Source organism: Elephas maximus, chromosome 1 (genome assembly GCF_024166365.1).
Source record: "Elephas maximus indicus isolate mEleMax1 chromosome 1, mEleMax1 primary haplotype, whole genome shotgun sequence".
NCBI lineage: Eukaryota > Metazoa > Chordata > Mammalia > Proboscidea > Elephantidae > Elephas > Elephas maximus.
Window position 1 is genome coordinate 44,089,263 of NC_064819.1, and position 21,828 is coordinate 44,111,090.

Sequence of the window (21,828 nt, forward strand, 5' to 3'; positions counted from 1 at the left end):
CTGGCCCTGGGTTTGCAATTCTACCAAAATGATTGGTCAGTCCTCAATCTGCCAAGTGATTGGTTTGCTATCTGCCTAAGTGGCTGCAATCCACCCAGTAACACTGGTCAATTTATGATCTGCCTAAGGGACTGGTCAATCTATGATCTTGCTAGGAAAGCCACATCTTGAAATTGGTAAGGAGTTTTCCCATAGAAGCAGCCGATTTCACAGAGGTTTTGGCGTCCTCCGGATCAACAAGAGCCCAGGGAGGAGAGCATCCTTTGGATCCAGGGTCCCTGTGTTGAAAACCTCCTAGACCCAAATAAAAGAGCTGTAACTGGGTCAAGGGCTGTAATACTGAGCCGGTAACACTGGAGACACCCAGAAGGAGCCCAGCAGCAGAGAAGATGGGTGTGGTCTGAGTGGCAGAAACCATGAGGCTTGCAGCAGGTGGCAGTCGGGATGGTGGTGGGTATGCTGGCCCAAAGACAAAGAGGTCTTTTGCAGCAGATGTGCCCAATGCAATGCATTGTTTGATTTCTTGACTGATGCTTCCATGGGTGTTGATTGTGGATCTGAGTAAAAGGTAATCCTTTCCAACCTCAATATTTTTTCCAGTTTATCACGATGTTGCTTATTGGTCCAGTTGTGAGGATGTTTATTCTCTTTATGTTGAGGTGTGTAATCCATACTCAAGGCTGTGGTCTTTGATCTTCATCAGTAATTACTTCAAATCCTCTTCACTTTCAGCAAGCAAGGTTGTGTCATCTGCATATTGCAGGTTGTTAATGAGTCTTCCTCCAATTTCAGACATAAGTCGGTTCCTCTCTTATGATGCTAAGTGGGGTACTCAGGGCGGTGGAAGGGACTGATTCACCTCACGTCTGCTCCTGTTGTTTTCTGTCTACCTTCTACAAATAGTAATAACAGGTTTTAATTGCCAACTCTTTGTAAAGTGTCTGTGTATGTGTGACCCAGGTGGATCAGACAGCAGACTCCTCATCCTAGCAGTCTCATGACTGCTTGGGATTTAGAGGACAACCTGCGTGTGTATGCACACAGGTGCATATACAGACAGTTCAGACTTCCCGTTTTCAATCACTGAGGTCTCAGTTGGAATGTCACTTCCTCAGAGATGACTTTTCTGGGCACCTTACTTGTCATTCTCTACCCCATTGCTTCATTTAATTTCCCTTGTACCGCTTATTGTCTTCAGGCATTGGCTGTGCTTGTTGGTGTGCCCGTGGTCTGTGGGCTCCCTTCCACTGTACGCCCCACTGTACTGAATGCTTCAAGTGAGCAGGGGCTGGGGTGTGCATTGCAGTATCTGGATCACTTAGGACCTAGGATAGAATTGGGCATGTGGTAACTACTTGGTAAAAAAAAGTCCCTGGGTGGTGCTCAGCCACTAACTCAAAGCTTAGAGGTTTGAGTCCACCCAGAGGTGCCCTGGAAGAAAGGCCTGGCCATCTACTTCTGAAAAATCAGCTACTGAAAACCCTATGGAGCACAGTTCTTCTCTGACACACACGAGGTCACCAAGAGTTGGAAGTGACTTGATGGCAACTGGTAAAGGTATAAAAGTACTTAGTAATTAGCTGAATAGACTGTTCTTCCAGATTGTTCTATTTTCTATAGTTCCTGAGATGGAAATCCCTCAGTTTATGAGTTTCGATCCTCATGGTGGTTTCCTCACAGGCTCTGTGAATTTTGCCTGTGAGCTCGTCCTGGGTGAGAATTTCCTTCCATGTCACCCTGAGTACCTGGTCACAGTGATGCTTGGGGTCTTCATTTCTAACTCTGAGGGCCCAGTGAGCTTCACCAGCTCTCACCCAGGTCCTACCTTATGCTCTCAGGCACAGGGCTTGGAATGTAGAGCACATACCCACACATAGTGCAGACTTTGAGGCTCCAATTTCTTCAGGGTGAATCTTTTTCTGCCCACAGTCCAAGGCCACCAGCCAGCTTTTAGGTTGAGTCCCTGCGGTGGATACTGCCTTTCTCATCCTGTTTTCATTGGCAGTTTGGACTCCCAACCTCTTTAAGGACCTGAAGACCCCTCTGCAGGGTCAAAACTGAGCCTTTCAGGCCTCTTTTGGGCCCAGTCACCACACAGGCTGCCCTTAGTGCCTGTTCCTGCCCATTCCAGGCTCTGAATCTTCTTGGAGCTGGTCCAGAGGACTAAACCAAAAAAAAAAACAAAACACCCCAACCCGTTGCCATTGAGTTGATTCCAACTCATAGAGACCCTATAGGACAGAGTAAAACTGCCTCATGGAGTTTCCAAGGAACGCCCAGCAGATCTGAACTGCTGACCTTTTGGTTAGCAGCCTTAGCACTTAACCACTATGCCACCAGGGTTTCCTCCAGAGGACTAGCCCTTCTTAAACCAGAGCTTGGCACTGTACTTTTATTCATGCTGTATTTTGTGCAGCACTGTGTATGTGTTTGGAGGGCCCTTTGGTCCTCCACCCTGATGAGCCCTCCCCCTGCTACTCTGCCCCTCAGTTTTCCTGCCACCCTCAAAGTCCCTGTGTTTGCAGTGCTGCACTCACACGATTGGTGGATAGCCTCGTTAACGTACAAGCTTCCATGCCTGTTCCTTGGGCGGCTGGAAGTCCAAGGACAGGGCTGGGTCCACTCACACACCCAGTAAATGCCTGCCCATATTTTGCCACCAGCAGCTGCCAACCTGGGGCTGCAGCTCCATCCCGCTCCCTAGCAGCCGCTTCCTCCTGTCAGGCAGCAGAGCCTTCCAGCCAGGAAGCCCTGCTCCAGCAGGTGGGAGAAGATGGTAATCAGGGAGCCGGCAACAGGGATGGCACCTCAGAAGCCACCCAGTGATTCTCGTAGAGCCCTTCCGGGCTGGTAGGCAAAGGGGGAACATACTTTTCACCACCAATTTCTATTTAACCTATCCCTGTAAGGCCCAAACTCTTACACACAGTAACAGGTAATGGAATAACACTGATGATGATAATGACAGCAGTTACTATTTATGAGCTACACGCCAGACATGTGGTAAGCACCTTAAATACCAATATTGTCACAGTAGTAACACTCAGTGACAGGCATGGTTCTAGGTGCTTCTCATGTATTAATTCACTCCTCATTGATTCATTAACACCATTATTGACCATTATTACTTAGAGCGGTTAAGCCTGAGGCACAGCCTCTGAATGACTTGCTCAAGGTCACACAGCTAGCCAGTGGCAGGGCTCTAAAGCCTGTGCCTTAGCCCCCAAGCCCACTGGCCTGGCCAGGCCCCTCATTATGGAGACGAGAAAAGAGAGGCTCAGGACAGGTTAAGTAGGCCCCTGAGGATCACAGACAGCAGTACAGCCCGTTCCATGCTGCTGGAGAGGTGAGTGCTAAGCACTGGCCTCAGGCCTCAGGCTACCCACAAGCATACATCTGTACCAATCAAAGTCCACCAATGCCCTTTGAACCAAAACATGTATTTTTACATCGTATTTCAAGGAATTTTTAAAAAAGGTTTTAAAATGTCTTTAAGTAAGGTGGCCACTTTACCTCGTCTGTCATTAAACCCAATATATTTTTTGAATTTAAATTAAAAACATAAGACAAACCAAAGCTCCAGCCCCTCCCTGGGCACCAGCCCAGGAGGCCTGGAGGCTGGACAGCAGCTGCTTCCCACTGGGCTGCCTGGCTGGCCTGGGGTCCAAGAGGCCCTTCTCTGCCTCTCCTCTGCTTAGGCTGGGGCACGGGGTCCAGGGGAGGGCAGGGCTGCCCCTCAGAGCCCAGAGGTGGTAGAAACAGCATCTGTGCCTCCCTGGGAATGCTAGTCTCCTGAGGCTGTGCCCCCAGCCTCAGATCTCCCCAGGGGCCTGCATCAGCGCCTTGGGGCACTGTGGAAGCAGGAAATGCAGAGGTGGGAGGAGGGAACGCCCCAGGGCAAAAAGGATGTGCTGTGGAAAGAAGGGGACGCTTACTCTGCGGAGGCAAGTTTCTTGGTTGTCAGAGACAGGGGATGGACACTGGTGGAAGGTGGGAGACTGGGAGGGAGACCTCGGGAGACAGCACGGTGCCTGTAATGGAAGCGGCTCTAGTGTACACTAGCTGTGTGACCTCAGGCAGTTCACGCAACCTCTCTGTGCCTCAGTTTTGCTGTCCGTACAACGGGGCGATTAAATATGAACATTGAAGGATTTAATGTTGGCAACTTGCTTGTGATCTGTGTCTGAAGAGAGGAGTAACTATGCAAGCATTTGTTAGTGAATAAATGCCCTTGAACTAAACAAGTGAGCCCCAACTATGCATGCAGCAAGGGAAGGGACAGGAAGGGTTTCCTCAGGAAAGAAAAGGAAAAGTGCTGCCGATGTCATCCTGCTCAGGGAGCTGGTTTCGTTCCTTGTTCTTAAGACCTGCTGGAGGACGACCTTCTGAAACATGCATGGTTTGTGGCAGGAGGGGAAGCAGACAGGGTAGCTGGAGGGCCCATGAATCAGAGATAACAGCTCCTCACTCCTCCTTGGGGGTGGGGGGTACAGAGAGAAGGTAGGTAGCGATGAGGGGCAGCTGGCCAGGGAGGAGCAGTTCTGGCACCTGTTAGGAGTGCTGGCCGGCCTCCCGGCTGGTGGCCTCTTCCATCAGTTATTGCTAGTAATCATCTGCTCCCCGCGGCTGTCAGCAAGAACTGGGCTTCTGAGGACAATGCAACTGTGCCTTGGCTTACCCCAGGTACTGCTCCTCCCGTGCAGTGGGGCTAGCACTATGAAGCTAGGAGGTAGCTGCTTCCTTCCCCTCACTGGTACTTTAGGGAAAAAGCCCGATTATAACAGCTTTCCCTGCTCAGTGAGTACTTGAAGCAAGGACACAGGTGACTTGACTTCATGCCAGAAATGTGATTTTCATTAGTGACCAAATAATAGAAATACAGGACAGTGTGTATATATACGGGGTCCTGGTGCTGCAGCAGCTAAGAGCTAGGGCTGTTAACCAAAAGGTTGGCAGTTCAAATGTACCAGCCACTCCTTGGAAACTCTACGGGGCAGTTCTGTTCTGTCTTATAGGGTCGCTGTGAGTTGGAAATCGACTCTCTGGCAATCAGTTTGGTTTTTGGCTTGGTGTATATATACATATACACAGACCATCGTACTGGTGGGTGAAACTAGGGTGTTGGCAGGGACGGGGATGGTAGGAAAAGGAGAGAAAGAGAAGAGCTACTTTATGTAAGGGTGGAACGACCATTTTTTTCTCAATATCTCTCAACCTACGGAGCAGTGCTTTCAACCCTGGTTGAACATTAATCCCATGGGGAGTTTTTAAAATCCTCTTGTCCAGGTCATGTCCCCAGACCAATGAGTTTAGTGGGTTTTTTCCTGAAGTCAGCAAGTCAAAAATGAAAGTTATACATGGTCTAAAATCATACTGGAAAAGGTAGGGTAGGCAAATTACTCCCCCCCACCCCCAGCCCCATGCAAACAGCCAGATAAGTAAATATTTTTGGCTTTGCAGGTGACACCATCTCTGTCACAACCACTTGACCCTCCTGTTGTAGTGAGAAAGTGGCCACGGGCATAAATAAGGGGCTGTGAGCCCGGCTGCATCCCAATAAAACTTTATTCACAAAAACTGACCACAGGCAAGATTTGGCCAAGGACTATACTTGGCCCACCCTGACGTTGAGGATGTAAAGGGCTTTTTCTATTGCTCCATGAACACTGCATAAAAATTCATGTCTAAATAACCCAGTGGGATGGGTGGCTACAAGCAGGCAGAGGCTGACCCACCACAGGCAGGCTATTGGGACTGGGCAAGGGGCATGAAGGGTGGGGTCAGCCCACTCTTCTGCTTGCTTTTGTGTATGTCTGAACATTTCTCAAGATTGAAAGTTTGAAAAAAATTAAATTTCTGAAAAGAGAGAAAACTCCCCTCACACAAACAAGCAGGCAAGTCCACGAGACATCAGCAGGGTGTCCAGGGGTGGACCTCATCTCCTGGGGGTCTTGGCTGCGCACGGGGCATGCTGGGTACTTACGACCAGTAGAGCAGCATGAGCAGGAAGGGGCAGATGATGAGGGCCTGCAGCACCTGCCAGTCCCGGCACAGGACAGCCAGCCCCGGCATGAGGAACTGCCCCGCCATGGCCACAAAGCTCGCCACCATGGCGATCATGAACCGCTTTCCAGGGGGGCACAGTTCTATTCCTGCAACAAAAACAGAACAAGACAGATGTGAGCATAAGTCCCGTGGCCAGGGGAGTCACAGGACACCCCCAAGCAGCAAGCACTGTGCCATCACCTCCACTTGCTGGTCACCGTGAGAGCCCCATGTGTTAAGTCAAGTGTTGAGATCCTCGCTTGTGTCGGTGGCAACGGAGGCCCTGACAGTGAAGGAAATGAGTTAGCTGCTTAAAGCCACAAAGCAGGCTGTGGCAGAAGGCTGCACTTCAGAGCTGTTTAGTTTGGAAACCCAGAAACGCTGCAGCGCTGGGTATGGAGCCCTTGTATCACCCCTTGCTCCCGATCCTCTGCTCGTGGGTGTCCCTGAGCTGGTTTGGAAAATTCTCCTCTCTGGGCAAAGCTATCCCATTGAAGCCCAGCTCACTGCTACCCTGTGGCCACTCCTTCCTGCTCATGGTGCTGTACCATGGGACCCCCAGTCCCAGGACAGGATGGCAGGACAGCCGTCTACTCGCTGCCACCCACCTGCACTTCTCACTCCTGATGCTTCTTGAGGACTCTGAGTTACAGGCACCTGCTCATAACAGGAGGCCAAGAGAGATGGAGCCTAGCCACATTTCCACCCTCACAGACACATTCAAGTGCATCCGACATTCACCATCTGACGAGGAGCTCTTCCCCACATTGTTGGCGCTCTGTGACCCAGTGTGATAGAGGCGAGCTGTGTGTCCCTTTCTCTGGCCCTATCACACAGCTCCTTCGGGCAGGGCCATGTCTGATTCATCTCGTCGTTCTAAAACCAAAACCAGTGGCTGCCTTCCATAAATGTTTGCTTCATGGGAAGAGACAACTCCCCCTGCTGTTTGCCAGAATTTATTCTCTTAAACTGACCTTGAGAAAAATAGATGGTCATAATACCTTAAACTGTAGCACCCAAGTGACAACCAATATAGATCTACTACATGGATTCCTATAGTAAAGGTCCCTAATACTAGAAAAAGCAGCTGGTTTCATACATTTTTCCCCTACAGAGTATGTACATCTGTTTGCTACTGTTCCTCTATAATATGCAATGTTCCTCAAAGTTCTCCTGCTTGCTTCCTCTTCTTGTTGTTTAAGTATAGTTGAAATGATTCAGACAAAAAGAAGAGTGAGCCTCAGGAGGGAGTACTTTTCTCACCATTGCACAGAGCCTGTGCCAACCGTGGGCTTTGGAGACAGTCGCTGCAGCCCATCTGTGGGCCGTCTAGAGACCTAAGCAGAGGGAGGTAGGAGGGCAACCAGAAGGGGAGCAGATTACCAGGCACAGCAGACAGATCATGACTTGGCTACAAGGACAGAATCAGCTCTAACAAGGGTAGGGCACCATGCCAGCTAACATCTATACCAACACATCTTCAGGAAAAAAAAAATAACGTAATCAAAATTCCCCTTCCTGTTCTACCACAAAAAGATTGTCCTCCAAGCTATAGGCAAGCAAGAGAAACCCAGCCCCGCAACGATAGCTCTAAGAATCCTTCCACAATTTAATTACAAAAACTGGCGGTGCAGCGGTTAAGAGCTTTTTGGCTGCTAACTGCCTATGGGGCAGTTCTAATCTGTCCTACATGGTCGCTATGAGTCGGAATCAACTCAATGACTTTTTTTTGGGGGGGGGGCAAATATCGGGATGCTGTTCTTGCGATGCCATGGGCTAGGCTCACTTAGAAGATCACTTCCAAGCAGGGCCTAGGGGTTGGCCCAGATCTAGCATTTCTGTGGTTAAAAAAAAAAAAAAAAAAGATTAGCAGTCACTTGCTCTAGTTTTACCTATTAAGCCCAAGCAGTACTTTGCTGCTATGGAAACCAGACATCTGCATTAGCCAGGATAACATCCATGTTCCGGAGGCTGGCACAAGCCAGTATCAGAAGAAAACTTAGCACCTGGCTGCCCAGGTAAACTTTTAAACAAAGTCAGCAAGATAACATCAAAATAGCAGAATGGTTCCATGTCTACAGGTTTGTTGGCACAACAGACATCGTTGCTTGTGACTTTTCTCCTCTCTTTAATGCTCCTCTCTTTAATTAAATGATACAATAAGCGTGACAATACCTGCAGCTACAATTCTTCTACCACAGCCCCCTCTGGATCATCTACTTCCACACACCAGGCTACACATACGCAATGCCATGTGACAGGTCACGAGGCAACTCCCCAAACCAGTCTCTAGCCAAAGTCAAGTCATCCCTTGATGAGCAAATGATGCCAGAACCTGACTTCTCAGTCCCCTTGCTGAAAATGAGCTGCTGGGACTGGCACATACGTAACCGTTAACATGACAATTATGAAGTTGTCATTGTCTTCCATAATGCTCCCCCATTCCTCTCCCCTAAGTGGTCTAAGCGGTCCTCTAACTCCTTGCTACTTGAAGTGTGGTCCAAGAACCAGCAGTAATGGCGCCACCTGGAGGGTTGTTAGGAATGCAGAGTTCCAGGCCCTACCAGACCTACAGGATCAACATCCATGTTTTAACAAGACCTCAGACTACTCACTGAGAAGTGCTGGCTAACCATATTTTCCCCAAACCATGAGCACCACCCACAGCAGAAGTGGCTTTGCCTCACAGACACATATCTATAGAAGCTGAGTAAGTGAAACCACCCCCTGACCTCTGCACTCTTCCTGTTGTTGCTAGGAAACTTAGTGGAAATTTACTCTATTGTACCAGGTAGAAAGATTCAGGGCACTTCAACAGATTCTGGGCGTGTGAGCATGCCTGCCTGGTCAATGGAAAAACCCAGCAAGCTGACGTCAAGGCACAGGTGTAGTCACTTACAGGTGATTAACCTTTCTGCCCTGACTCACCAGAAATTCTTTCCAAATCACCTGAATCCAACTACATTCTGAAAGTGGCTATAAAGATGTTCAAAAAAAAAAAAAAAAAAGAAGGCAATTATCAAAGAACCACCGGCACTTTGGGTTTGCTGTTAATCACATGTTCTTTCTGATGAGGAGAAATCAGTTTTTCTCCAGTGGAAGAGAGGAAAAAATACACCAGAACATCAGAGCCTTAAGTGCTGGCATCTGCTGGGGGGATGTGTGGAGTGTGGTAGGTTTCTGCTCACAAAGGGACTGCTCTCAGCTCAGCAAACAGGAGTGGATGCTGTGGCTCACACACTTGGAGACACCTGGGTACAGCTACCTGGCCAGAGTCACTGGCTGTGATCCTCAAAGGGTGAGAAACCTGCCACCAACAGGAGACAGTGTCCACAGCCCACATGCCCCCCTCAGGCCAGGCTACTGCTCCCACTGCCTCCTGTGAGTCACATCTATGGCAGACTCAGGGCTGTAAGTGAAGTGGTGTTGTGGAACTTCTTGGAGTCGATTTCTTTGCCAATGGAACTGTCCTAGATACCTCATGCTGCTGTAATAGAAATACCACAAGTGGATGGCTTTAAAGAACAGAAACACATTTTCTCACAGTTCTAGAGGCTAAAAGTCCAAACCAGGGTCTCAGCTGTATCGATTCCTTCTGTGGGTCTCTCCTGGTTTCTGGCGTGTACTAGCAATCCTCGACGTTCCTTTCTTTGTAGATGGGTCCTCACATGGTATCTGTCTTCCCCCATACATGTGCCTCTGTGTCTACTCTGCCCTTTGTATTTCTCAGAAGTGTTTAGGTTTAGAACCCACCCTATGAGGGTATGACCTCATTAATATAAGAAAAGAAAAACCCCATTTCCTAACAGGATCACGTTCATAGGTTCAGGGGCCAGGACTTCAATACATATTTTTGGGCAACACAGTTCAATCCATATATTCCACTCTTTGGCCTGCAAAAGTTCATGTCTTTTCCACATGCAAAATATATCCACTCTATCACCTCATCCCTCCACATCTCAACCCATTCCAGCATCACCTGCAAGTCTGAAATCTCATCTTCTTAATCATCTAAATCAAGCATGGGTGAAACTCTGGGTGTGTTCCATCCTGGAGCAAAATTCTTCTCTATACTTTGACCTGTGAAAACTAGAATACAAGCTTTCTGCTTCCAAAGTGCAATGGTGTATCAGGCACAGGTAGACATTTCCATTCCAATGGGGAGAAACTGGAGAGGAAGAAGGAGTTATGGGTACCGAGCAAGTCTAAAACCCAGCAGGGCAGATCTTATTACCTCTCAACCTTGAAACTAATCCTTATTTTTCAGGCACATCTGGGCAAAGCCTCACCCTCCAGACTGAGCATTCGCCAGGCTGTCTGGATTCTGGACAAAGAGGTCCCTCAGCCCTGGACACCAGCCCTGCCTTCAGGCCCACTGGGATGGAGGTGCCACCCCCTCAGCTTTGGGTGGCTCCATTCTTCTGGTAAACTGAAGTAATGACCCCACCCCTATCCTGCACAATCCCATTCTCTCAGCCCACCAGCATAGCTCCCCTGGCTCCTCAAATCTGAGCAGTAGCCCCATTCTCCTGGCCCACTGGTATGGAATTCCCGCTCTTCAGAACTGAAATGGTAGTGACCCTACTCTTTGAAACCTAGGTAGTAGCCCCACCTTTTGAAACACAGGGGGTGGTGGATCCACTCTTTGAAACCAAGGAAGTGGTGCTCCCTCTCCTTCCCCCTACCCCCATGCTCCTTCTGATAGTTATTCTTGTCTCTGAACTGCTCAGAGATAAGGGTGGTCCCTTCCATTTCTTAGAAGACAACAGATGTTCACAACCAAGTAGTCCTACTGGTCCATTTCTGTTTATAGAATTCTAGGAAGCAGACAACTTTCCTTCATTTTGCATTGCCTCTGTCCCCTTCGGTCTAAGCCGACAGGGGTTCTGCTAAGATGGTTTATTAGATCCATCAGTCACATGTCTGACCTCTTTAGCAAACTGTTGTGTAGGCATAGCCTTGGTATCATTTCCAGGACAAGCTCTCTGATTTTTACAAAAGAGTTTTTCAAATCTTCATGTTCTGTCCCTCCCCTCCAAGTTTATTTTTCAATTTATCTCTTTCCTCCCATATTTTACTATAAACAAGGAGAAGCCATGCTGCATTTTCAAGGTCTTGTTTAAAAATCTCCTCAGCTAAATATCCAAGTTCATCACTTACATGCTCTACCTTCCACAAAACATTCAAATATAATTCAGACAAGTTCTTTGTCACTTTATGATAAGGACTGCCTTTCCAACAGTGTCCAACAACATGTTCATCATTTCCTATTAAAGCTTCACAGGAGCATATTTAACACCTACTTTTCTAGCAATATTTTATTCATGGTGATAGAAGCTTTCCCTATAGCTCTCAATTCTTATAACCCTCATCAGAATCTCCTTTAATATCCATAATTCTATCAAGGGAATCTAGGATCTTACTATCAAGTGCATCAAATTCCTTCACCCTCTGCCTATTACCCAATTCTAAATCTACTTCCATATTTTAGGAATTTATTAGAGCAGCACGCCACTTCTCGTCTCCAATTCTGTATTACTTACTTAGTGCTGCTGTAACAGTAATATCACAAATGGGTGGCTTTAAAAACCAGAAATTTATTTTCTCACAGTTCTAGAGGCTAGAAGTCCAAATCACGGTCTTGTCTGTGTCAATTCTTTCTGCAGCCTTTCTCCTAGGGTCCCACACAGCGTCTGTCTTCCCCCTGTGTGTATCTCTGTGTCTATTCTGCTCTTTTTATAACTCACAAGGAATTAGATTTAGGATCAACCGTACACTGGTATTATGACCTCACTAACATAACAAAAGAAAACCTTATTTCCAAATAGGATCACATCCACTGGTACAGGGGTCAGGGCTTGAATACATATTTTGGGGTGATATAATTCAATCCATAACAGGAATCAAACCCCAAATTGTCTTAGTGGCTTTTCACTTATGAGCATCAAGACTTCTCCCTGATTGTGTAAGATAATCAAGGGTCATAATAAATTATCATCTTAGGTGATACATCAAAGATTCAAACATAAAAACATCTCAAGTGTCTAGCATTCAGTGCTTTCATTGGTATTGTTATATGCATAGATTATAGAGTACTGTGTCTGGGTTCTAATCCTGCCTATAGTACTAAAACATGTGTGACCTTGGTTAAGTCACATCAGAGCTCTCCTACTGGCTCTGCTTCTCTGGTGGACTCTGACTGATACTGAGAAGCCCTGTCGTACCTGCCCTTCTCCAGGTGCTGCCAGGGGGATCGATGACCCCCTCATCTCATCCCTGCTCTCTTCCCGGGCCAGCCTTGGGTAGGCTCCACAGCCTCACAGGCACAGCCAAGCTGGAGGAGACATCTAAGTCACAGCACAGGGAGGCAGCAGGCATTAGCATGCTTTCTCGGTTGTGTATGTAGATGGGGGGGTGAATGGGTCCCCAGATTAAATATCAAAGCTGCACTGAAGCAGGCAGTGCAGCAGCCTCTGGCAGAGGGGAGCAGGGCAGGAAGGGAAAAGGGGAGGAGTTAGGGGCTCAGGACTTAAGAACTAGGGAGCTCAGAAATGACTTAGAAATTCTGCAATAAAAAGAAAACATCATAATGGCTCTTCGTTTTGGGAGCAAGAAGGTTGGGAAGACGGTGCTCTGTCCCACTGCTACCTCCTGACCACCGTCTCCCAGGAAGAGGAATCTGAGGGGCAACTTTGGCTTTCCAAAGCCCTTTCCAGGTTGGAAATTCCACAATTGTACAAAAGCTCTGGGCTTCCTGACATGGCACCTTAGCCACTAAGAGGCTGAACAGGCAAATGGACCAGATTTCTAACGCTCCCCACTTAAAGTGATGGCATCAAAAAATACCAGTTAAAATGAACTACATGGTCTGAATGAAGGGTTTTGGGGGTGCAGAGCCCCAGTGTTGTCTGGGGAGCCCCATCATGGGAACCCAGTCCTACTGTGATGGCTGAACCAAGAGCTCTCACAAGCTTGACGAATCCAGTGGGCTGGAGACAGGCACCTCGGGAGTATCGTGGACTGGGAAAAGCTGGTGCATTCTCATGGGAAACACCACTGCATGTGCCCACCATGAACCCAAACATACAGAAGGTTCTCCTTTGGCCTTGACCAGAGGCTCTGTCTTCTCCTTTACTCACTCTCTGCTCGTCTACATGCAGCCTCATGGGTGTAACAGCCTACTGTTTTGCCGGCATGCAGTGCCAAGTAAGGATATTAGAAACCTCTTGCTTACATAATTCTTAAGACATATACCTTGTTCACATAAAACATGGTCTATCGTTGACATTTGCACACATAGCAATAGTAGGCATCACTCAATTGTCAGGTCACAGTCCCTTAAATCATTGCTGTATAGCTGGATAAGAATTTTGCTCTGTGTATAAAGATGCTTACTCTTAAGTACCTAGGGAAGAAGCCCTAGGTAGAACACAAGCTTTGTGGTGGTGTTAGCTGGCAGAAGTCAGCTCTGGCTTCAATGTTGAAGTATTTGCCTGCCAAAAATGCCGTTTGGAGAACGAAGCCTTTACATTCTCCTCCATCTCTCCACACACACACACACACACACACACACACACACTAATTGTTTACTGGATTTGCTACTTACACTGTAATTATTTAATTAAAAGAAAAAAAACTTTTGAAACCAGTGCTAAAAAACATGTCTTACCTTCCTATAATACGTGAGTGAATAAAACACAGCCCTATTCTTTTTTAAATACGTTTTTAAAACTGTGTGTGTGCCTGGTAAAAATAGAAGTGCGTATTTTCCTTGGATTGCTAAACAATCCTACCTTGTAAAACGAGTCTAGTAACAATGGAATACATTAAGTGAGCTGGGAATATTTAAACCAGGAAGCAGTATTCTCAGAGCCGTGGTCCTGGTTGAGGGTGCCCTGCAGCCAGATGTGAGAGCTCAGACACAGCTGACGGTGGGAGGAACTCCTCCTATGCCTCTCCAGGCAGCTTGAGGTTATTCAACCTCCTTGTGCTTCTGTTCCAGTGCACATGATGAAGCAGCTAATAGTTGTACTTACTGTACAGGGTGGCTGTGAGAAAACAGGAGGTGCTCAGACCTGCGTTTGGCCCCTCCCTGTTGCTCACAGACGCTCCGGAGGCGTCCCTGCTCTTGCAGACATCAGGACTCTTGGCTCAGTACAATTAAAAAAGGAGCTTCTGTCAGTCAAGTTCTTCCACATGGCACCTATCTTGTGTTTTAAGCCAAGCTTGCTCAAAACTGACCCAAACAATGGAGCGTATAAGGCCCATGTGATAGCACCCCTACTTTGTGATACCTCCGCTATCCGACAAAAGTTGACAAGGCTCTGTAGGGAAAAGAAAATCTGGGATGGCTAAGGACTTTGCCCCATAGCCTGATTCCAGTTCTGAACCAGAGGCTGGGAAAAGGTGGGGGGTGAAAAGGGGCACACCAGCATAACCTCGCTCTTCCCACACACTCCCCCTTCTGAGGTGCTTTATTTTAGCCATGGAACCCACTTCCCAGACCCACATCTCCTCTCCCTCACTAATTTAGAAACGGCATTCTGCAGAAAGAAGCAGGAGGTCTGTACTGAGGAACAAGCAGCCTCAAAGCTCCTAATGAATTCGGAAAGGGTTTAAAAAAAATTATTGTACATTCTACCTGGAAGGCCCTTTATGAAAAATGCCAACCCTTGCAACTTATCCTGTTGTGTTCCATGTAATTCTGGTTACACCTAAGATAACTTTCCGTGGGGGATGAATTTGCTCAACTCTTGGCCAAGGGAGGAAAACAAGTCTAAGAAAAGAACTGTCTCCAAGCCTTACATCAAACACACTTTCTGTCGCAGACCCTGAGAAAGAGAAACCCACTGACGCTCAGGCCACTGCTGCAGAGCTCAGCTGTCCCACAGGGCACAAGAGCAGCAGGGCTGGCCAAGGCCAACTAAGAAACCACATGGCACAGCCCCACAGCAGGTGCTCATATAGTCACAGAGGGCACGCTTCCAGACTTGCCGCCATTACGCACTGACCCTGACCCCTCCTTCCCCTCCCCGGGTCCTCCCTATTACCAATCACATGGTTTAGAGGTGAATCTCAGCCACGGGGAGAGAGACTACAGAGCTAACGGAGGCTCTGCTTCCTCAGAGGCATCCACCCTCAGTCACCAAGGGCAGGACGCTACTGGGCTGAAATGGTGGCTGCCCCCTGGCCTGCCTCACTCTCACCAGCAGGGTGAGCCTTCCAGAGAGCCCCACTGGTCCCTGCCTTCATGTGTCTGCAAAGCTTCTCTCTCCCTCCTGTACTTCCCTTCCTTCCCACCGCTCCCCTAGCCGGGTCTGGGGGTCCACCCGCACTCATAATTACAACCACAGGCAAGGACACAGCCCCTGGAATCCTGAAAAAGAGGCCTCTGGACATGTTATTATAGAATCCCTTATTATAGCAAGAGAGCCTGAGGGTGTGGCTGTAAAAGGCTGTTAGTGTCACAACAGTCCGAATGGTCCTTTCCTCACGGAAGACTTATTTTTCCTCTTAATTTAGGACTACCAACTCAGAGGAAGGTTGAAAGAATGTGAAAGAGCTGTTTTCTCCGTTTAGAGAAACCGAAAATTAAAAAGGGAAATTTTAAAGTATCTCCTACAAATCACATTCCAGTGTCTGCCACACATGTAGGAATGAATGTTTAGTGCTCAAACGCATAGGTTCTGAATTAACTATCAACTGACTACCTATTATGTGTCCAGGACTGGGCTAGGTAACAACGTCTACTTGCTGTCACTCAAACACTTCAGTGGGTATTTTTCATGCATTAAACTCACGCGCCCATCTGCAGTTTGTCGTACTGTGGTGGCTTGTACGTTGTTGTGATGCTGGAAGCTATGCCACCAGTATTTCAAATACCAGCAAGGTCACCAATGCTGGACAGGTTACAGTAGAGCTTCCAGACTAAGACAGACTAGACAGAAAGGCCTGGTGATCTACTTCTGAAAATTAGTCAGTGAAAACCCTGTGGATTACCAGAGAATACTGACCAAGTCTTCGACCCACTTACTGTGGACATGGATATCCTGGAGAAGGATATGATGTCTGAAAACCCTCAAGGAAATGGACTGACACAATGACCTCAAGAATGCACTTAAGCGTACCAACCATCATGAAGGTAGCGTAGGCCAGGTAATGCTTTATTCCGTTGTACACGGGATCACTATGAGTCAGAGCTGACTGGAGAGCAAATAACAACAACAAACTCATTTAATCTCCATAAGAATCTTAGGATGTAGGTACTATTTTTTTTTATTATTAACTTTTATTAAGCTTCAAGTGAACGTTTACAAATCCAATCAGTCTGTCACATATAAGTTTACATACATCTTACTCCGTACTCCCACTTGCTCTCCCCCTAATGAGTCAGCCCTTTCAATCTCTACTTTCGTGACAATTTTACCAGCTTCCCTATCTCTCTATCCTCCCATCCCCCCTCCAGACAAGAGATGCCAACACAATCTCAAGTGTCCACCTGATATAATTAGCTCACTCTTCATCAGCATCTCTCTCCTGCCCACTGTCCAGTCCCTTTCATGTCTGAAGAGTTGTCTTCAGGGATGGTTCCTGTCCTGGGCCAACAGAAGGTCTGGGGACCATGGCCGCCAGGATTCCTCTAGTATCAGTCAGACCATTAAGTATGGTCTTTTTATGAGAATTTGGGGTCTGCATCCCACTGATCTCCTGCTCCCTCAGGAGTTCTCTGATGTGCTCCCTGTCAGGGCAGTCATTGGTTGTGGCCGGGCACCAACTAGTTCTTCTGGTCTCAGGATGATGTAGGTCTCTGGTTCATGTGGCCCTTTCTGTCTCTTGGGCTCTTAGTTGTCGTGTGGCCTTGGTGTTCTTCATTTTCCTTTGCTCCAGGTGGGTTGAGACCAATTGATGCATCTTAGATGGCTACTTGTTAGCATTTAAGACCCCAGACACCACATTTCAAAGTAGGATGCAGAATGTTTTCATAATAGAATTATTTTGCCAATTGACTTAGAAGTCCCCTCAAACCATGGTCCCCAGACCCCCGCCCTTGCTCCGCTGACCTTTGAAGCATTCATTTTACCCCGGAAACTTCTTTGCTTTTGGTCCAGTCCAATTGAGCTGACCTTCCATGTATTGAGTGTTGTCTTTCCCTTCACCTAAAGCAGTTCTTATCTACTGATTAATCAATAAAAAACCCTCTCCCTCCCTCCCTCCCTCCCTCCCCGCCTCGTAACCACAAAAATATGTGTTCTTCTCAGTTTTTACTATTTCTCAAGATCTTATAATAGTGGTCTTATACAATATTTGTCCTTTTGCCTCTGACTAATTTCGCTCAGCATAATGCCTTCCAGGTTCCTCCATGTTATGAAATGTTTCACAGATTCGTCACTGTTCTTTATCGATGTGTAGTATTCCATGGTGTGAATATACCACAATGGTATATTTATTTACCCATTCAACTGCTGATGGACACCTTGGTTGCTTCCAGCTTTTTGCTATTGTAAACAGAGCTGCAATAAACATGGGTGTGCATATATCTGTTTGTGTGAAGGCTCTTGCATCTCTAGGGTACATTCCGAGGAGTGGGATTTCTGGGTTGTATGGTAGTTCTATTTCTAACTTTTTAAGAAAACGCCAGATAGATTTCCAAAGTGGTTGTACCATTTTACATTCCCACCAGCAGTGTATAAGAGTTCCAATCTCTCCGCAGCCTCTCCGACATTTATTATTTTGTGTTTTTTGGATTAATGCCTGCCTTGTTGGAGTGAGAGGGAATCTCATCATAGTTTTAATTTGCATTTCTCTAATGGCTAATGATCGGGAGCATTTTCTCATGTATCTGTTGGCTGCCTGAATATCTTCTTTAGTGAAATGTGTGTTCATATCCTTTGCCCACTTCTTGATTGGGTTGTTTGTCTTTTTGTGGTTGAGTTTTGACACAATCATGTAGATTTTAGAGATCAGGCGCTGGTCGGAGATGTCATAGCTGAAAATTCTTTCCCAGTCTGTAGGTGGTCTTTTTACTCTTTTGGTGAAGTCTTTAGATGAGCATAGGTGTTTGATTTTTAGGAGCTCCCAGTTATCGGGTTTCTCTTCATCATCTTTGGTAATGTTTTGTATTCTGTTTATGCCTTGTATTAGGGCTCCTAGGGTTGTCCCAATTTTTTCTTCCGTGATCTTTATCGTTTTAGTCTTTATGTTTAGGTCTTTGATCCACTTGGAGTTAGTTTTTGTGCATGGTGTGAGGTATGGGTCCTGTTTCATTTTTTTGCAAATGGATATCCAGTTATGCCAGCACCATTTGTTAAAAAGACTATCTTTTCCCCAATTAACTGACACTAGTCCTTTGTCAAATATCATCTGCTCATACGTGGATGGATTTATATCTGGGTTCTCAATTCTGTTCCATTGGTCTATGTGCCTGTAGTTGTACCAGTACCAGGCTGTTTTGACTACTGTGGCTGTATAATAGCTTCTGAAATCAGGTAGAGTGAGGCCTCCCACTTTCTTCTTTTTCAGTAATGCTTTGCTTATCCGGGGCTTCTTTCCCTTCCATATGAAATTGGTGATTTGTTTCTCTATCCCCTTAAAATATGACACCGGAATTTGGATCGGAAGTGCGTTATATGTACAGATGGCTTTTGGTAGAATAGACATTTTTACTATGTTAAGTCTTCCTATCCATGAGCAAGGTATGTTTTTCCACTTAAGTATGTCCTTTTGAATTTCTTGTAGTAGAGCTTTGTAGCTTTCTTTGTATAGGTCTTTTACATCCTTGGTAAGATTTATTCCTAAGTATTTTATCTTCTTGGGGGCTACTGTTAATGGTATTGATTTGGTTATTTCCTCTTTGGTGTTCTTTTTGTTGATGTAGAGGAATCCAAGTGATTTTTGTATGTTTATTTTATAACCTGAGACTCTGCCAAACTCTTCTATTAGTTTTAGTAGTTTTCTGGAGGATTCCTTAGGGTTTTCTGTGTATAAGATCATGTCATCCGCAAATAGTGATAACATTACTTCCTCCTTGCCAATCCGGACACCTTTTATTTCTTTGTCTAGCCAAATTGCCCTGGCTAGGACTTCACGTAGGATGTTGAATAAGAGCGGTGATAAAAGGCATCCTTGTCTGGTTCCCGTTCTCAAGGGAAATGCTTTCAGGTTCTCTCCATTTAGAGTGATATTGGCTGTTGGCTTTGCATAGATGCCCTTTATTATGTTGAGGAATTTTCCTTCAATTCCTATTTTGGTAAGAGTTTTTATCATAGATGGGTGTTGAACTTTCTCAAATGCCTTTTCTGCATCAATTGATAAGATCATGTGGTTTTTATCTTTTGTTTTATTTATGTGATGGATTACATTAATGGTTTTTCTGATATTAAACCAGCCTTGCATACCTGGTATAAATCCCACTTGATCAGGGTGAATTATTTTTTTGATGTGTTGTTGGATTCTATTGGCTAGAATTTTGTTGAGGATTTTTGCATCTATGTTCATGAGGGATATAGGTCTATAATTTTCTTTTTTTGTAATGTCTTTACCTGGTTTTGGTATCAGGGAGATGGTGGATTCATAGAATGAGTTGGGTAGTATTCCGTCATTTTCTACGCTTTGAAATACCTTCAGTAGTAGTGGTGTTAACTCTTCTCTGAAAGTTTGGTAGAACTCTGCAGTGAAGCCGTCCGGGCCAGGGCTTTTTTTTTGTTGGGAGTTTTTTGATTACTGTTTCAAGCTCTTTTTTTGTTGTGGGTCTATTTAGTTGTTCCACTTCTGAATGTGTTAGTTTAGGTAGGTAGTGTTTTTCTAGGAATTCATCCATTTCTTCTAGGTTTTCAAATTTGTTAGAGTACAATTTTTCGTAATAATCTGAAATGATTCTTTTAATTTCATTTGGTTCTGTTGTGATGTGGTCCTTCTCGTTTCTTATTCGGGTTATTTGTTTCTTTTCCTGTATTTCTTTAGTCAGTGTAGCCAATAGTTTATCAATTTTGTTAATTTTTTCAAGGAACCAGCTTTTGGCTTTGTTAATTCTTTCAATTGTTTTTCTGTTCTCTAATTCATTTAGTTCAGCTCTAATTTTTATTATCTGTTTTCTTCTGGTGCCTGATGGATTCTTTTGTTGCTCAGTTTCTATTTGTTCAAGTTGTAGGGACAGTTCTCTGCTTTTGGCTCTTTCTTCTTTTTGTATGTGTGCATTTATCGATATAAATTGGCCTCTGAGCACTGCTTTTGCTGTGTCCCAGAGGTTTTGATAGGAAGTATTTTCATTCTCGTTGCATTCTATGAATTTCATTATTCCCTCCTTGATGTCTTCTATAACCCAGTCTTTTTTTCAGGATGGTATTGTTCAGTTTCCAAGTATTTGATTTCTTTTCCCTAGTTTTTCTGTTATTGATTTCTAGTTTTATTGCCTTGTGGTCTGAGAAGATGCTTTGTAATATTTCGATGTTTTGGACTCTGCAAAGGTTTGTTTTATGACCTAATATGTGGTCTATTCTAGAGAATGTTCCATGTGCGCTGGAAAAAAAAGTATACTTTGCAGCAGTTGGGTGGAGAGTTCTGTATAAGTCAATGAGGTCAAGTTGGTTGATTGTTGTTAAGTAGGTCTTCCGTGTCTCTATTGAGCTTCTTACTGGATGTCCCGTCCTTCTCCAAAAGTGGTGTGTTGAAGTCTCCTACTATAATTGTGGAGGTGTCTATCTCACTTTTCAATTCTGTTAAAATTTGATTTACGTATCTTGCAGCCCTGTCATTGGGTGCATTAATATTTAATATGGTTATGTCTTCCGGATCAATTGTCCCTTTTATCATTATATAGTGTCCTTCTTTATCCTTTGTGGTGCATTTAAGTCTAAAGTCTATTTTGTCAGAAATTAATATTGCTACTTCTCTTCTTTTGTGCTTATTGTTTGCTTGATATATTTTTTTCCATCCTTTGAGTTTTAGTTTGTTTGTGTCTCTAGGTCTAAGGTGTGTCTGTTGTAGGCAGCATATAGATGGATCGTGTTTCTTTATCCAGTCCGTGACTCTCTGTCTCTTTATTGGTGCATTTAGTCCGTTTACATTCAGCGTAATCATAGATAGATAAGTTTTTAGTGCTGTCATTTTGATGCCTTTTTATGTGCGTTGTTGACAATTTCATTTTTCCACATACTTTTTTGTGCTGAGACGTTTTTCTTAGTAAATTGTGAGATCCTCATTTTCATAGAGTTTGACTTTATGTTAGTTGAGTTGTTATGTTTTTCTTGGCTTTTATCTTGAGTTATGGAGTTGTTATACCTTTTTGTGGTTACCTTATTATTTACCCCTATTTTTCTAAGTAAAAACCTAACTTGTATTGTTCTATATCGCCTCGTATCACTCTCCATATGGCAGTTCAATGCCTCCTGTATTTAGTCCCTCTTTTTGATTATTGTGATCTTTTACCTACTGACTTCTGTGATTCCCTGTTATGTGTATTTTTTTTTTTAATTAATCTTAATTTGTTTGTTTTTGTGATTTCCCTATTTGAGTTGATATCAGGACATTCTGTTTTGTGACCTTGTGTTGTGCTGGTATCTGTTATTATTGGTTTTATGACCAAACAATATCCTTTAGTATTTCTTGTAGCTTTGGTTTGGTTTTTGCAAATTCTCTAAACTTGTGTTTATCTGTAAATATCTTAATTTCGCCTTCATATTTCAGAGAGAGTTTTGCTGGATATATGATCCTTGGCTGGCAGTTTTTCTCCTTCAGTGTTCTGTATATGTTGTCCCATTCCCTTCTTGCCTGCATGGTTTCTGCTGA

The 21,828-nt window shown here is 45.2% G+C and overlaps 1 protein-coding gene across 3 annotated transcripts in view; it reads right to left on the reverse strand.

Annotated features, from left to right (window-relative positions):
• SLC22A23 (solute carrier family 22 member 23) overlaps window positions 1-21,828 on the reverse strand; it is a 234,381-nt gene that overhangs the window by 64,808 nt on the left and 147,745 nt on the right. For all 3 annotated transcript variants that reach the window (XM_049873696.1, XM_049873376.1, XM_049873614.1), the window contains one exon: window positions 5,984-6,152. In XM_049873696.1, the coding sequence (XP_049729653.1) occupies window positions 5,984-6,152 (169 nt within the window). The remainder of the gene's footprint in view (window positions 1-5,983; window positions 6,153-21,828) is intronic.